This window comes from Elephas maximus, chromosome 16, assembly GCF_024166365.1.
Source record: "Elephas maximus indicus isolate mEleMax1 chromosome 16, mEleMax1 primary haplotype, whole genome shotgun sequence".
In the NCBI taxonomy this organism is placed as follows: Eukaryota; Metazoa; Chordata; class Mammalia; order Proboscidea; family Elephantidae; genus Elephas; species Elephas maximus.
In genome coordinates, this window is record NC_064834.1 from 28,821,549 (window position 1) to 28,837,960 (window position 16,412).

General features: G+C 42.2%; 1 protein-coding gene across 5 annotated transcripts in view; it reads left to right on the forward strand.

The window, feature by feature from the left end:
- Positions 1-299: 299 nt before the first annotated feature.
- The window catches only part of FAM13C (family with sequence similarity 13 member C), a 161,016-nt gene continuing 144,903 nt past the window's right edge, over positions 300-16,412 (forward strand). For 4 of the 5 annotated variants that reach the window (XM_049855574.1, XM_049855575.1, XM_049855572.1 and 1 more), the window contains exons 1-3: positions 621-779; positions 10,655-10,711; positions 13,881-14,082. In XM_049855574.1, coding sequence (XP_049711531.1) covers positions 718-779; positions 10,655-10,711; positions 13,881-14,082 — 321 coding nt within the window. In that variant the 5' untranslated portion in view covers positions 621-717. The other variant, XM_049855576.1, reaches the window with a different exon arrangement.

Consider the following 16,412-nt stretch of genomic DNA (forward strand, 5'->3'; position numbering starts at 1 on the left):
ACAGCTTTGTAGTCCGGGGCTGGGCGCTTCCTGTTAGGAACTGAAATAACAGCGAGGACAGATCGTGTGTGATGCAGAAAGTCCTTCGTTAAAAAAAAAAAAAAAAAAAAAGCGGCTCTTCTTTTTCCTCGCCAAACACACACACACGCGCACGCGCGCACACACACACGCACACTCACAGTACAACAAAACACACTAGCAATGTCTCCCTCCCTCCTTTCGTTCCCTCCTGGCTTCCTCTGAACGCTGCTGAATCTGTGCCAGCCTCCATCCCTAGGGGTGGGTGGGTAGCTCAGGAAAATTGGTAGGAGACGACTGGAGGACAGCAAGTCTCCTGGGCAGAAAGAGTTGGGCATTGCTATTTCCAACCGCGGGGGGCGAAAGGCCTGGATTAAACGCGGCGCCGGGACCGGCGAGGCTAGGGTCGCGGGGCAACTCTCCAGCGCTCCGTGCTGGGATCCCGGGTACCGGTTCCGCCCCGCCGCCGCGCCCCGCCCGGCTCAGTCCCGCAGCCTCGCGGGCTGCCGGGCTTTGTGGTTCGCCCGTGCCGCTGGGCCCCTGCTGGGGGTGTCGTTACGAGCATGTGCAGACAGCAGCCCAAGGTAGAGCGAGCGCGCCGGGCGAGCCCTGAGGCTTGCCTTGCAATGCCATGTTTGTGTGTGTGCTCTAACTCCCGGAGAGCGATCAGGGAGACGGCTCCCCGGCCAGACTTGGCTGATGTTTTCTTGTTTCTGTTTCAGCCTTCAGGATAATTCCTTCGGCAGCACCATTGTAACAGAGTAAGTGATTCTTGCCATTAAAATAAGACTTGCATGCCTTTTGGTGGAAGCAACTATCGTGAAGGTACCCTCCACGGTCCCCAGCTGCTCTTCCTATTAGATGCATTGTCTCCTGTTATCTGGGGCTGTGAAGACTGCGAGACGTGCTGATTGATGGGCCCAGAAATCTTTACATGTTGAAAGCAACCTTTTAGCAGCTGCGGGAGAGATATTAAAACAAACTGAATGCTTGCGGGAGCTGAATGCTCCAAGATATGTGTTCTTGGAGCTAAGATTTTTTTTGTTTTTTAAAATCTATTTGCCATGTCAGAAAGGAAGCTTGGTTGTATTTTGCCAACACTGGTGTCAGTTTTCATGGAGTGCACACTGTATACATTTACAGCAAATAGAGAATGGGTGTGAAATTACTTGAGCTGAATGCAAGCGTGTGATAAACAGGCTAAACTTGTCTTCATCCTCTTCTGTCTTCAGATTTTTTGAGAAACAGCAGAGTAAACTTTTCTTGCATGTCCTTTGTCATTTTTGTCTTCTGACCTCAAAGATCTGACTGTGGGAGTAATGATTCATTTGGCCCTGTGATAAAAACTGGTGATTAGGGCAACTAACACCATTTCTGTGTGGAATGAAGGAGGGTAATGTTTTACTCAAGGCCAACAGGCAGTGTGTTTTAATCGATATTTATAGTTCGTGGTTTTAATTCTCATCATCCTTCTTAATATGTTTTATGAATACCATAATACACATTAAAAAGTAATAGTATTTTGGCTAGTATATGTAATATATATACAGTGTATGTATATACATATACATATGCAATGCATGTATTACATCTAGCAATCTTTCTCTAACTCAGGGTGTTTACTTCTGGGACCTTTCTGTGGAAGTCACTCTACACAGCTTTTCAGGAAAAAGGGCTGTGTAGGTTTATGCCCTCAGCTACATTACGTATAACGCCTGGCGGATTCGAACTGCCGACCCTTTGGTTAGCAGCCGTAGCACTTAACCACTAGGCCACCAGGGTTTCCACATTATGTGTATGTGTATATATATATATATATATATGTATATATATAAATGCTATGTTTGATATAGAATGCCCAACTTAGATGCTAAAGTTCCATGGAAGGGAAGTAAGAATTTACAATTTGAGTGTCAAGTCCTGCACTGTCACGATGCCTTGGTGATGGAGGGCTAAGATCCCATGGCGCTTCACAGTGTCTCTAGTTTCCCACTTTCTTTTGTTTCTCTGGTTGGATGTGTCCAGCTTTGAACTCACTGAAGTGGAGTCGCTTTTTAAAAAGCAGGCTTGACTTTAGAAGAGGTAATATGACATTTTCATGGGGACCTGCATCCTGCTAATGAGATTGCTGGGTAACCTGTTCAGCAACTTTGCTCTTCTCAAAGCTGGAGAGAGGGGAAAGGATGCTTCTTGCCAAGGTATGCAGGCCAAAGATGAAGGCTTGATTTCCTGGTTCCGGTGCACAGGTGCTGACCTCCTCCCGTTGCTGTGCATACAAGCCACAAGTGCTTTCTGGGCCTGATTCTCTGAAACCCTATGCAGCTGAATCCCCTTAGTCAGCCATGGGCATAACAGCTTCAAAACGGAGACACTTAGTTCTAGGTCGCACTTGAGCCATTTAAAAAAAAAAAATTTTTTTTATAGTTAAATGCTGGAGAGAGTCTGGTACCTTGTCTCTGGACACTCCCCAGGGAGTTCTGATTGCATAAGATCATGTGGTTACTTTCAGAAAAGTGACAGTGATTTATTTTAAAAAGCACTGAGTGACAACTGGAAAACCATCTGGCTAATTTACAAAATTTAAAGAGAATATTTAAAACATTCCAAAAGCTGTGTACGTGTAAAACAGCACGGACCAGTGTCACTTAAAACTAGTCATTGTCAAATACAGCATTTTCTTCTCACCCGGGTCATATGAACTCTTTTTTCTTGGCTCTCTGGACATGTCCCCATGACAGGCAGTGCAAGAGTGCCCTGTATTGAGATGCAGACATCACAGGTGCTCAGGACATGTTTGGATGAGGCCTTGGTAGACACTTTGGAAGCACTTTCCTCTGGTGTATGTTTTGGATACAAGAAAATTTCCCCACCCCCACTCCTAAAATTCACCCGCTGATTTTCTTCAGTGCCTGAAATTCCACCTAGAGATGATTTCTTTTGGAATAAGGCCTCAGGGGTGACCCTTATTAAAATAGAAATTAAAAAGTATGTGCCCCCTGGAAGTGGATTCAAGTTGTCATTAATGCTTTACCATAAATTATTCTTCAGATAGTCTAACCTAACAGAGTTCTGCTTTGGCCAGCTGGGGGTCTTATAAGGGTCAGAGGGAAGGAGAATTGGAAGGGATTCAGGACAGTTTTTATTCACTTCTGGGTTTTTCCCAGTCATGGTCTGCAGCTCTGGGCCAATACAATTTCTTTTTCTACCCAAATTCTTTCAAGATCAAAATGGTCTTGACCTTTTCTTCTGTATGCAAAGCACCCTTTCATCCGTTATTTTTCCAGGGTCATTTCCTAGGTCATCTTGGCAAACCTGCTATTTGAAATGAAGCCTGGTACAAAAGGAATTCTGACTTGTCATCATCGGAAGCAGGGGTTCCAAACCCAACTGGTCATCAAAATCAACCAGGGGTGGGGGAGGGGGACTTGTGAAAAATAGTTTCCCAGGCTTTCTTCGAAGTGGAAACCCCGAATGCATGGTTGTGTTGGAGTTAGTCCAGCACGGGTCTGGGACTGGGAAACGTTTGTTGTTGTCGTTAACAGCCCTTGAGTCAGTTCACCCCCAGCCCCCCACTCAGGGTGACCACATGCACAACGGAAGTAAATACTGCTCAGTCCTCTGCCATCTTCATGATCTGTTGCAGATTGGATCATTGTTATCCATAGAATTTTCATTGGCTAATTTTTGGAAGTGGGGACTTCTGCGTGGAAGGTGAGAATTCTACCACTGAACCACCAATGTCCTCACTGGAATATTAGAGGCACATTAATTACATATGGGGGGTATTCTGCTTTAAAAACTCACATTCCTGGGCCCCACCCTCAGAGTGTTGAACTAGGGGGTGGGAGTGTTAGGGGACCAAAAAAAAAAAACCAAACCCATTGCCATCCAGTCGATTCTGACTCATAGCGACCCTTTAGGACAGAGTACAACTGCCCATAGGGTCTCCAAGGAGCGGTTGGTGGATTGGAACTGCCGACCTTTTGATTAGCAGCCTGAACTCCTAACCACTGGCCACCAGCCAGGAGCATGCTATTTTAAACAGGCACTCCAGGTTGTGCTAATACAGGTGGTGCTGGGGCCATGCTCAGAGAAGCCCCATGTGAGGCAGCACTACTACAATGGTACCCTCAGGGAATATGATATCACAGGGTGAATAGAATTCCCCTGTCAGCACTGATAAACTGCATTTTATCTAATAAGAAACCCGAGGCCTTTCTTCTTACTTACCCCAACTTGGAAAAGAGAACTTCTCACAGGCACTTCTTTCCCTGTCATCATTATAAGAAACAAGTGTTGTTGTTAGGTGCCATCGAGTCAGTTTTGACTCACAGCGACCCTATGTACCACAAAACGAAACACTGCCTAGTCCTTCGCCATGCTCACGATTATTGTTATGCTTGAGCCCATTGTTGCAGCCACTGTCAATCCATCTCATTGAGGGTCTTCTTCTTTTCCACTGACCCAGTACTTTATCAAGCAAGAAGTCCTCCTACAGGGACTGATACCTCCTGACAACATGTCCAAAGTATGTAAAACACAGTCAGTCCCCCCATCCTTGCCTTTAAGGACCATTCTGGTTGTACTTCTTCCCAGACAGATTTGTTCGTTCTTTTGGCAGTCCATGGTATAGTAAATATTCAATACCCTTCGCCAACACCACAATTCAAAGGGGTCAATTCTTCTTTGGTCTTCCTTATTCATTGCCCAGCTTTCACATGCATATGAGGCGATTGAAAACACCTTGGCTTAGGTCAAACCCAAAAACCCAGTGCCATGAGTCAGGAGCACCTTATTCCTCAAGGTGACATGTTTGCTTTTCAACACTTGAAAAGAGGTCTTTTGCAGCAGATTTGCCTAATGCAATTCGTCTTTTGATTTCCTGACTTCTACTTCCATGGGTGTTGATTGGAATCCAAGTAAAATGAAATCCTTGACAACTTCAATCTTTTCTCCATTTACCATGATGTTGTTTATTGGTCCAGTTGTGAGGATTTTTGTTTTCTCTATGTTGAGGTGTAATCCATACTGAAGGCTACAGTATTTGATCTTCATCAGTAAGTGCTTTGAGCAAGCAAGGTTGTTCTCAGTTTATGAGCACTGTATGCATGAGCTTTTGGGAAGACAGACCGAAGAGAATATTTTGTTTCTGTTTTTCTGAGTTTGTGGGAGAAAGATGTGGCATTCTTCTTCCATAAAGATTACAGCCTTGGAAGCACTATGGGGCAGTTCTACTCTGTCCTGTGGGGTCGCTATGAGCCAGAATCGACTCGATGGCAGTGGGTTTGATGTTTTTTTCTGGGTTTTGGGTGGTAACACAGATTTCACTGTTTTACGCCTTAGAATCCTGGCAATTCTTTAGCCTTACTGTGTAAAGGTAATTCCTGTCTCACAGAGCTGTCAGGCTTAAATGAGGTAATGTGAAAGAGGAGGTGAGCTGTGAAGTGCCATACAGGTTTTTTTCTTAATAAAGTTTATTTTTAGGTTTACAGAAAAAACTGTGCAGGAAGTACAGTACTCCCTGTCCCTCTGCACACAGTTTCTCTTATTGCTGTGCTGTAATTGATGAACCGATACTGAGACATTATTATTAATTAAAGTCCATAATTTACATTAAGGTTTACCCATTTGCGTTATACAGTTATGTTGGTTTTGGCAAATGCATAAAGTCACATATCCACCATTACAATATCATACAGAATAGTTTCACTGCCCTAAAAATGCCCTGTGCTCCACCTATTCATCTCTACCCTTCTCCCCCGGAACCCCTGGAGACCATTGATTTTGTACTGTCTCTGTTGTTTTTGTTTTTTATTGCCTTTTCCTGAATGCCGTATAGTATGTAGCTTTTTTAGACTGGCTTCTTTGACTTAGCAATATGTATTTAAGGCTCTTCCATGTTTTTTTGTAACTTGGTAGCTCATTTTTTTTTTCTTTTTTTTAATTGTACTTTAGATGAAGTTTTACAGAGCAAACAAGTTTCCCATTGAACAATTCATACACATATTGTTTGTTGACATTGATCGCCAGCCCCATGACATGTCGACACTCTCTGCTTCTTGACCTTGGGTTCCCCATTACCAGCTTCCCTGTCTCCTTCTGCCTTCTCGTCCTTGCCCCTGGGCTGGTGTGTCCATTTAGATAGCTCATTTCTTTTTATCGCTAAATAATACAAACATAGCATGGTTTGTCTTTTCACCTATTGAATGCCATCTTGGTTGATTTCGGTGTTTGGAAGTTATGAATAAAGTTGCTATAAGCATTTGAGTGCAAATTTTTGTCTGGACAAAAGTTTTCAATTTATCTGGGTAAATACCTAGAATCGCGATAGCTGGGTAGTATGGTAAGCCTATGTTTAGCTTTGTAAGAAACTGCCAGACTCTCCTCCAAAGTGGTTGAACCATTTTGAATACTCGGCAGCAACCAGTGAGTGTTTCTGTTGCTTCACCTCCTCCTCATCCATTGGTAATATCAGTGTTTTGGATTTTAGCCATTCTTACAGGCGTGTAGTGTCTCACTGTCATTTTAATTTGCAATTCCTTGATGACATACAATATTGAGCATATTTTCATTGCTTATTTGCCATCTGTATATCTTCTTTGGTGAGGTGTCTGTTCAGATCCTTTGTCAACTTTTTAATTGAGTGGTTTTTTTTTTATTGTTGAGTTTTAAGAGTTCTTTGTACATTGTGCATACAACAACTTTATCAGATATGTGTTTAACAATCATTTTCTCCTACTCTGTGGTCATATGCTTTTTTCATTTTTGGTTGATACAAGGAGGAAAAGAACAAATAAAGAAAAAAGTACCAACTCTGAGCATTTCACAGAAAATGGTCGCAAGGATCAATGACCTGTATATTGCCTGGGCAACCACAACTTAAGAACTCTGCAACTTAGAGTCCAGTTGATGAGAATTACAAAGGAAGTCATCTAATAGGAAAGTGGCTTTCATATTTTTGTTTAATATCAAAAACAGTAAGAAAAATACTTGTAATCCAGCACACATACACACACATAATATAAATAAATATTATGAAACAACACTTACCTCTTAATATACTTGTATTTTCTAAAAGAAAAAAAAAAAGGTTGCATTTATCTAATTCCAGGTCAAATAGGTCACAATCTATAGTTTGAAAACATTGCACTAGAAGATGCCAAGTTTTGAAAATCTCAGAAGGAGACCTTGAAAGGGCTTCATTTTAAAATACCTGTATAAGGCTGCAGTGTAGGAAGAAGATGCCATGGTCAGTATCAGCTGGGTCCTTGGTCTGAGTTGATTTTCTTCCAGAAGTGGAAAGATGTGAATCTGGGTCCCCACTCTTGAATCCAGTTTTATAATTGAGCCAGCGTTGTACATTTACAGGGGGCTCTTTTTTTTTTTTTCCTATGCAAGAGGAAGCTCTTGTGGCGTAGTGGTTAAGTGCTATGGCTGCTAACCAAAAGGTCGGCAGTTCAAATCCACCAGGCACTTCTTGGAAAATCTCTGGGGCAGTTCTACGCTGACCTACAGGGTCACTATGAGTCGGAATCGACTCAAGGGCAATGGGTTTGGTTTTTTTTTTTTTTTTGGATCCTGGGCAAGAACTCCATAGAACAATCAGAAAAAAACACTTGCCATTGAAAACCCTCTGACTCATGGCAACCCCATGTGTGTCAGAGTAGAATGGCACTCCAAAGGGTTTTCAGTGGCTGACTTTTCAGAAGTAGGTTGCCAGGCCTTTCTTCTGGCACACCTCTGGATGGACTCAAACTTCCGACCTTTCGGTTAGCAGTCCAGTGTGTTAATGGTTTGCACCACCCGGGGACTCCAGAACAATCAGAGCGGGACCTTTAATTGACTAGAATTTGATGATCTTCATCAAAGTAAAAGAAAATTAAAAAGAACTTCCGTATGTGTGCCGTGTAAGCCAGTAGGGAGGTCTATTTCAGTTGCTGCATCTGTGAGCTTCGACTTGTGTTTTCTTGAGTGGAACCTGGAGTTTTGATCAACTAATTAGGAAAGCTCTTATACTTCAAAAGGCATCTGCAACTTTGTATGTTCTGGTGCCGAGTTTCCATTTTAGCTAACTGTACTTTGAGGAGAAAGATTAATAAATCAAATAAAAGGGGGGAGAAAAATAAGTTCTTGCCAAGTCCCCCAAATAATAGGTGTTATTGAGCTCCGGGGTTGAACCTCTAACTGAGTCCTAGTTCTTTGGAAGCAACAATTGTAAATTTCTGTTCTTCATTGATTTTTCCACTTTGCTAGGTTGCTTCTGTTGGGAACCATTTTTATTTGCATTACAAAGCCCAGATGATCTATTAAAGTGAATGTCTCTAATGGAGGAGAACAAGGCAATACCTGTGCATTAATTGTTGTTTTTCATGATATGGGCAGAGTGGGTTACTGGCAAGTCAAAAACACATGAAAGCAGGGACATTTAGTTCATTTTGTTAAGAGGAGTGTTTTGTTAAGCTGGCCAATATTTTTAACTGCCAGCGGGAACAAAGTACTTCTGCAGGTAGAGAGGGTTAGAGTCTGTAGGTGCCTTTGTTTAAGTCTCAACAAAACTGTAATTTAAAAGGGATCACAAGGGAAGAGGACTGGAGCTGTCACGGATTTGTTCTGTGGGTAAATTATACTCCATTACCAATGAAGAATATTTTTAAAATTTCCATGATTGCACATAATGTAAATACTATATGACAGTTATATTTATTTTATTGTATTCTCAGTACACTGTGGAATCTCAGCACATTGTGGAGATCTGGGTCCAGGTCTTTCTCAGCTTTGTGTCCTTTAAATGCAAAGCGTGGGCTTGGGGCAGTGTGAGTCTCTGAATTCTTATAACTTGTCCGACATGAGAGAAGTACAGAAAATAGTGAGTAAGCATTTAATAGAGCTTATAGGAATTTCGCATTGCTAGATTGGTTGCTAACCAAAAGGTCTCTGGTTTGAGCCTACCAGCTGCTCTGCCAGAGAAAGGACCAGGCTATCTTCTCCCATAAAGATTAAAAACCAAAACCAAACCTGTTGCCATTGAGTAGATTCCGACTCATAGCAACCCTACAGGACAGAGTAGCACTGCCCTATCAGGTTTCCAAGGCTGTAATTTTTACGGAGGCAGACTGCTGCATCTTTCTTCCTTGGAGTGGCTGGTGAGTTGGAACTACTGACCTTTCCATTAGCAGCCGAGTGCTTAACCACTGTGCTACCAAGGTCCTTCCCTAAAGATTATAGCCTAGGAAACCTTATGGGGCAGTTCTACCCTGTTGTATAGGGCTGCTATGAATAGAGATCCATTTGATGGCGCACAATGACAGCAACAGTGTAACATTTTTACCAGTGTCTGTCCACAATGGATTGGAAATAAAAAAACAATCTGGTCAGTCTTACATCTCCCATAGTTTGGGAAGGACAACCTCAATGCCGAATGAAGTACCTAAACCCAAAACCAAACCCAGTGCTGTCGAGTCGATTCCGACTCATAGCAACCCTCTAGGGCAGAGTAGAACTGCCCCAAAGAGTTTCCAAGGAGTGCCTGGCAGATTCGAACTGCCGACCCTTTGGTTAGCAGCAGTAGCACTTAACCACTACACCACCAGGGTTTCCAGTGAAGTGCCTAGAATGTAGTAAATGCTTTACAAATGCTTATTAAATTATTTTAGGGACCAGACCTGCTGAGGGGCCAGAGTTAATGATTCAAGTATTTATTATCTGCTCTGGGGTAGTGCTGTGCTAGGCACTGTGGTGATATACCTGGAAAAAGAAAGTTATTTTTTCTCATGGAATTAACAACTACTTAAAAAGATCTCAGGAGTGCAAAACAATTAAATAACACTGTGAGGCAAGATATAAGTGGTTAGTAAAACCTCAGAATGAAGAGTAAACATTTATGCGTTAAAATAGGAACCAGGCAGGTGGGATAGACTTGGCTGGGAAGGTTTATGGAGCTTGTGGGCCTTGACTTGGGCAAGGAAGAACCAGTAGGAGTCGAAGATGGAAAACGCATTCCAGGCTGAAGTGAGGGTGGCGTGGGATGGCTGAAAACAGGAACAAAGGGTCCATGGACACTAGAGTGAGAGAATGGTCTGTTCTCAACATAAATGCCTACTCCAGATTCCTCTAGACAGTGTGGAGCACTGGAGATTTGTCAATATGGAATAGTCAAGAATTTTCATAAGGTTAATACAGAAATTTTGTGAAAAGAAGGGTTCAAGAAAGTCTGGAGGCCAATTTGGAGGCTACTTAAGTAAGCTAAATCAGAGCCTGTGTGGTCTGGGACTGGCAGAAGCAGGGGAAATGGAAAGGGGCTTGTAGTGGGTCTCTTTTGAACCAACACAGTTCTTGGTGACTGAAGTCCCTTTAAGTGCTATGAATGCTTAGGTCCTTGCTAAGGTCTTGTTAGCTTAGGTGAAACAGCAGTGGAAGGAAAAAGGGAGAGTCACATAGCTTTTAAGCTCACGGGATATGGTAATGTTGGTATCATTGCCTAGTAGACTTGTTGGGAATGGGAGCTGTTTTGGGAGACAGCAGTGACAGTTGTTACATTTTTTAGTTTAACATGCTACTCTTGAGATAATTCTAGATGATTCTCCTACTGCTGTAGCAGACAGTTGTATCTGACACGGTTTTTGTTCCCTCTCCCCAGGTGTGACGAAGACACAGTCACTCTACATGAAGAACAGACTGATTGCTCCAGTCTCAGGTACAACCCTCCATTACTTGGTTCTTGTTTATGAAAGACAGGAACTGTCTGGGTCTGGTGTCTTTAATCTCTTCTTTGAATTCTGATAATTTATTTATGTGTCTCACCTTTTCTTCTAGATTTTCAGTTCTTCAAGGAGGTTTTGTCTTGTTCACTTTTGGATTCCCCCCTTACCACCCAATACAGTGCTGGCATAATATGTAATAAATTCCTGTTGAGTTGAGCATTAGTAGGGCATCTTAATGCTCCCATAATAGACCCTAAGGAAGAGGCTCTGAATTTATTCACTGAAGATGTTGTTTTGTGTCTGGAGTCTGGTCTTTGTCATCAAAATATGTCATCATGGTATGGTGGTAAAACCTTAACAGTTCACCATTTCTTCAACATGTACTTTGTACTAGGCACTTTCAGGCACATTTCATCATGTAATCTAAACCAGTGAAAGGAAGCTCATGTTTCTCTCCTCATTCTGTAAATGGAGAAATTGAGGCACAAAACAATTAGAGGTCATCCGTGATAACACAGCCACTGTGAGGCAGAATTTGGACCCAGGTCTGTCTTCTCCATAATCCACTTACTGGATTATAAACATTCATCCAAGGCCTATTTTGTGTGCCAGAAACCATTCTAAATGAGGGGTGGAGAAAGACAAACAAATATCTGCTCCTAGGAATTCATTTTACCTGAGGAGATAGACAAGAATGTAGAAATGACCAGACAAGGCGTTATGTGCTAGCAAGCTAAAGGTAAATAGAAAATTCACTTAGAAGGACAAATAGTCCAGAGAGGCTTCTCGGATGGTTTCCCAAAGAAAATTACACACGACTTCATTTATTTGTTCATTCATGGGTCTAAGGCCAAGATGGAGTCCCTAGTGGGTACAAAGGATTAACAGATGTGATTGCTAAGTGAAAGGTTGGAGGTTGGGTCCACTGAGAGGTGCCTTGGAAGAAAGGCGTGGTGATTTGCGTCTGAAAGATCACAGCCATTGAAAGCGCCATGGAGCACATTTCTACTCTGACACACATCGGGTCACCACAGGTCAGAGTCAACTCAATGGCAACTGGTAGATAGGTAAGGCCAAGAAACGGATGAGGTCACCACACAGAAGATGTTATCACACTGGGAAGCCACAGAGGGTAGAGAGAATAGTCTGAGGTGAAGGAACAGCAATCAGTAGCAATTAGTTCAGGATGGCAGGAGCCCTGAGAGCAGGGTGGGGAGTGGAAGCAAGGGGTGATAAGAAATGAAGCTGGAGAGATAAACAGAGACTAGATTTCAGAGGGTGCCTATGCCTTGCTAAGGAGTTTGCAATGTATCCTGGAGCACTGGGAAGACTAAAAGGAAGCCTCAGTTTTTCTCTTTGCCCATAACCACTTGCTTAAGGCCCCACATGAAGGCAACAATAGCTGCTATTTATCTGGTGGTGGTTTGGGGCCAGTTTTCTATGGTGGACTTTTCACCGACTGCATTATCTCTGAGAGGTAGACACTGCATTCATTTCATGGCTGAAGATGAGAGAGGTGAAGTGATGTGGCTCAGGCTCCACGGCTTGACCCTTGCTCATTTCAGAACACCATGCTCACTCTCAGTTAGGACTTATTCTGCTAAGTAGTAGCATACATTTCATTTGGGCACTCTGAGGAACCAATATATTTCTCCTTTGGATATTTTGAGGAACCAATAATATATTAGAAACATATTTCTAAAGATGACTTTTTACTTCAGGTTTTCTATTTGTCTAATGGGAGCAGGGCATATTTTGCTCCCTTCCCTCCTCTTTCTTATCTTCCAAGTCAAGAAGGTGAACAAGATGATGACACTTAAAAATTTGGGGTACCTTGAAAACATGACATAAAAACAAAATCCAAGTGCTATTTTGGGAATGAGCCTATAAAAAGAAGCATTTTAGATTTGAAAAACCACTTATTTTCCTCTTTCATGTTCTAGAATCCTCCTTGAATGAGGACTATTTAGTAACTGTAAAGGCGGCTGTTCCTTTGTTTTTTGCACAGGGAAGTAGGGCACGTGGATGAGTATTATTGATTCACAGTGAAAGAAATGCACTTCAGATGAACTGGTGTCATTTCCAATTCATGGTTTGACATTGGTCTCTGAACACTTTAATGACAGAAAAAAAATTTTAATTGTAGATGGTCTTAAGGAAAAAAACCAACCAGCTTTACCCATCCTGATAAAACCCAGGGCGTTGGTTGGGTAAAACTTGACCCCTGCCTTTTATATTTTATCCAAGTAACATGCATCCTATTAAAATAAAGCCTAATAAACTTTTAAAATGGGGACAGTGGTGGTTCAGTGGTAGAATTCTCACCTTGCATAAGGGAGACCCAGGTTCGATTCCCAGCCAATGCAACTCACGTGCAGCCACTACCCGTTTATTGGCAGAGGCTTGAGTGTTGCTATGACAGTGAACAAATTTCAATAGAGCTTACAGTCTAAGAAACACCAGTAAGAAAGGCCTGGGGATCTACTTCAAAAAAATCAGCCTAATGAAAACGGTATGGATCACAATGGTCCAAACCGGTTGTGCATGGAGTCACCATGAATCAGAGGCTGACTTGATGGCAGCTAACAACAAAACTTTTAAATGCCTCTGAAAGTTACAGAGAGATGATTTAAACTAATATTGCCAGTCAGGAGGAAGCATCACGCCTTGCACCAAGAACTGCAGGCCTGAGAGTCTGAAGACTGACAGGGATGGAAGCTGTGGGTCTGTGTGAATTAGCCCTTCTTTAGGTGCGGTATTTAATTTCTGGATTTAGAGTCTTAAACTTAGAGATGGGTGATGACATCTAACCTGGATATCTCACATCATTACTGTGAGAGGAAAATATGAGACATGAGAAAGTGTTTTAAAATAGAAAATTAAAAACAAATAACAATACCATGCACATTGTTACAACTATAAAATATATGTGTGTGTGTATACATATATATAATATTGCCAAAGAGTGGAAGGGATTGTGGAGTGACATAAAGAGTGAAATTCACGTTTCTTAGTTTCTTTTTCCTGTAAAAATTTCTAAGTCTACCCTAAAAATATTTCTAGGTACTATATAAATACAGCTGCAATGAATGCCACCAGCCTCAATTTCCTGCAGTAGTTTATTAATTCTTTTGTGTTTTCTAAATTTCTTTCCTGTTGTAGAGATGAAAACAATAAAGAAAATTACCCTGACGCCAGGGCTCTCCTAGAGGAGTGTCCTCTGCCCTCGCGCGAGCCGCAGCAGCATGTAGAGCAGACCTTGCTGGTGGACAGCCTGTGGCGACCCAGCATGGGCAACTTCAAGTCCCGGAAGCCCAAGTCCATCTTCAAAGCAGACAACGGGAGGAGCCACACAGAAAATCAGGTAGCGGGCTCTGCTTTTCAGGCTTTTGCCAAGATGGCTGCTTCTCAGGGGGAGGGGCACAATTCTGGCAGATGGTTTGAGGGCCTTGTTTTGCAGGGGGGGCATTAAGTGACTTATTGAGAATATGGGAGCCAGAGACTTGAGAATGCTCTTATTGGTTAGCAGTTGGGTGCTCTTGGCCGTGCTAATAATTTAGCATCCTTATAAATTGATGGAGTTCCTGGGAAGTGCAGACAGTTAACTTGTTCTGCAGCTGAAAGGTCAGAGGTTCCAATATACCAAGAGGCACCTTGGAAGAAAGACCTGGCAGTCTACTTCCAAAAAATTAGCCATTGAAAACCCTACGGGGCACAGTTCTTACTCTGACAGACATGGGGTTGCCGTGAGTTGGAGGTGACTAGAGGGCAACTGTTTTGTTTTTTTAATTGTCGACTAGAGGGCAACTGTTTTGTTTTAATTGATATTCTTCAATTCTGGAATTTGACATTGATTTAGAGGAGCAGCTATGCGCTTTGTGGGGGCAGGCGGAGGAGCAGGAACCCTCCCCTCTAACTCTCTTCACTTACCCAGGATGATATAGCTCTGGCCCCGAACTGGGGGATTCTGCTCAGCAAATCCGAAGTCCCAGCTTTCCCGGCAGTCATGCTCCTCAGGCTGCAGGTTAGCAGCGTTGAGTGAACACTCAAGTGTGTACGTGTGTGCTTGTACGGGCTGCAGCCTCTGGCTCTCTGAGCTCAAAAAGTGTTTGAATGAATGAATGAAGCACCTTTCCAATGAAATTCTGGTAATAAATTTACAATTTTTTTTTTACTTGTATAGAGATAGAGCAAAGACAGTGATATTTTTAATCTTAAAAAAAAAAAAACCCTCAAATAATTTGTGATGCTTTTAAAAGAGATTATGAGTATAATCTGTTTTAACCTTACTAGGGGGTTAATGTTCCCATCACTGAGATTATACCTGTAATACACCTGATGCTGTCTGGGGCATAGATGTTGCACAAATGTTAACTTTGCTTTTCTGTTAACATTTAAATTTTAATCTTAAAAATAATGTGAGAGTCTCTAAGAATAATAGATTAATTATGTAGCAGCTTCAAGTCCAGCCCTGTTCAACAAATGAGCAGCAGGTGATCTTCCTTTTAGAACAGTTTCGGTTAAGTAGTCTATCTGACCTTTTAATTTTATTATGGGTCTTGTGCCTTTGTCTCCCTCCTTCCTTGGCATCGCGACCTCCTTGTTTAGTCAGTTAATTTTGCAGGGAGATGAAAATGCCCTCTACGTTTGCAAAGGTGTTGTGATTATCTGAAACTGAGTATAACTCTCATTGCAGACAGAGGTGACTGTGGAAATATCATTTGAGTTATGATAAGCCTGAGACCCTGCCTGTTCCTGAGTGTTACCCCAGCCCTTGTGTGGTTAGGAGTATAGTGCTGGGGATGAAACAGATTTCAAAAGGGCTGCCCCAGAGTCTGAGCTGTCGAATCTCCCTGCCAGGGGACACCTATGATATTGTGGACTTCAGGGTGACTGGCTATCTCTCCTCCGGGCACCTTCTTTCTTGTCATTCTGTAGTCTGATCTCACAGAAATGATGCAGTAGTAATTTGTAATAAGGTGCCAACATGGCGTGTAATTCCTAATCCGTTGTCCATATCCGAGAAGATTTCAGCAGAGAGAAACTAGTCTTCGCTCATACACAGCACCGGGATCCTAGTCTACCGGCAAAATACTTAGTTCCCTCATGACATCTCTCTCACTGTCTGCATCTGTCTACATCATCTGTCTACATTTGCACAACTCAGTTTATTCCCTTATACATGACTGAGAGAGCTCTGATAATAATATTTTAGGTCTTCTACATTCTGGGGAAATTTGAAAGATATTTCATGTAAAAAAAATTATTAATGAAATCTGCTAACACTTATTTAAGCATTTACTGTGTTCCAGGCATGTGCCGTGGTTTACTACAACTCTGTGAAGTGAGTAGTAGTATCTTTTTATACAGACGGGAAAACTAAAGACCAGAGAGATTAGTTAACCTGGTTAAGGTCACACAACCAGTATTTGAAAGAACTTGAGAGAAATGTCTAGTATTCTCCATAAAAGCAGTGTTTCTAAGAAGAGGTACGCAGATCTTCCAACCATGAGTCTGGAGATGCATCTGCCTCCTTTTACTACTAGCTATGAGTTGGGATCGACTCAGTGGCAACGGGTTTGGTTTTTTGTTTTTTTTACTACTCAGACCTTAATTTTATATATAAAACCTGTGATTTCTCTTTCACCCCTTTTTTTTTTAACCTTTGATGATACATTGTGTTGCTAAGCAGTA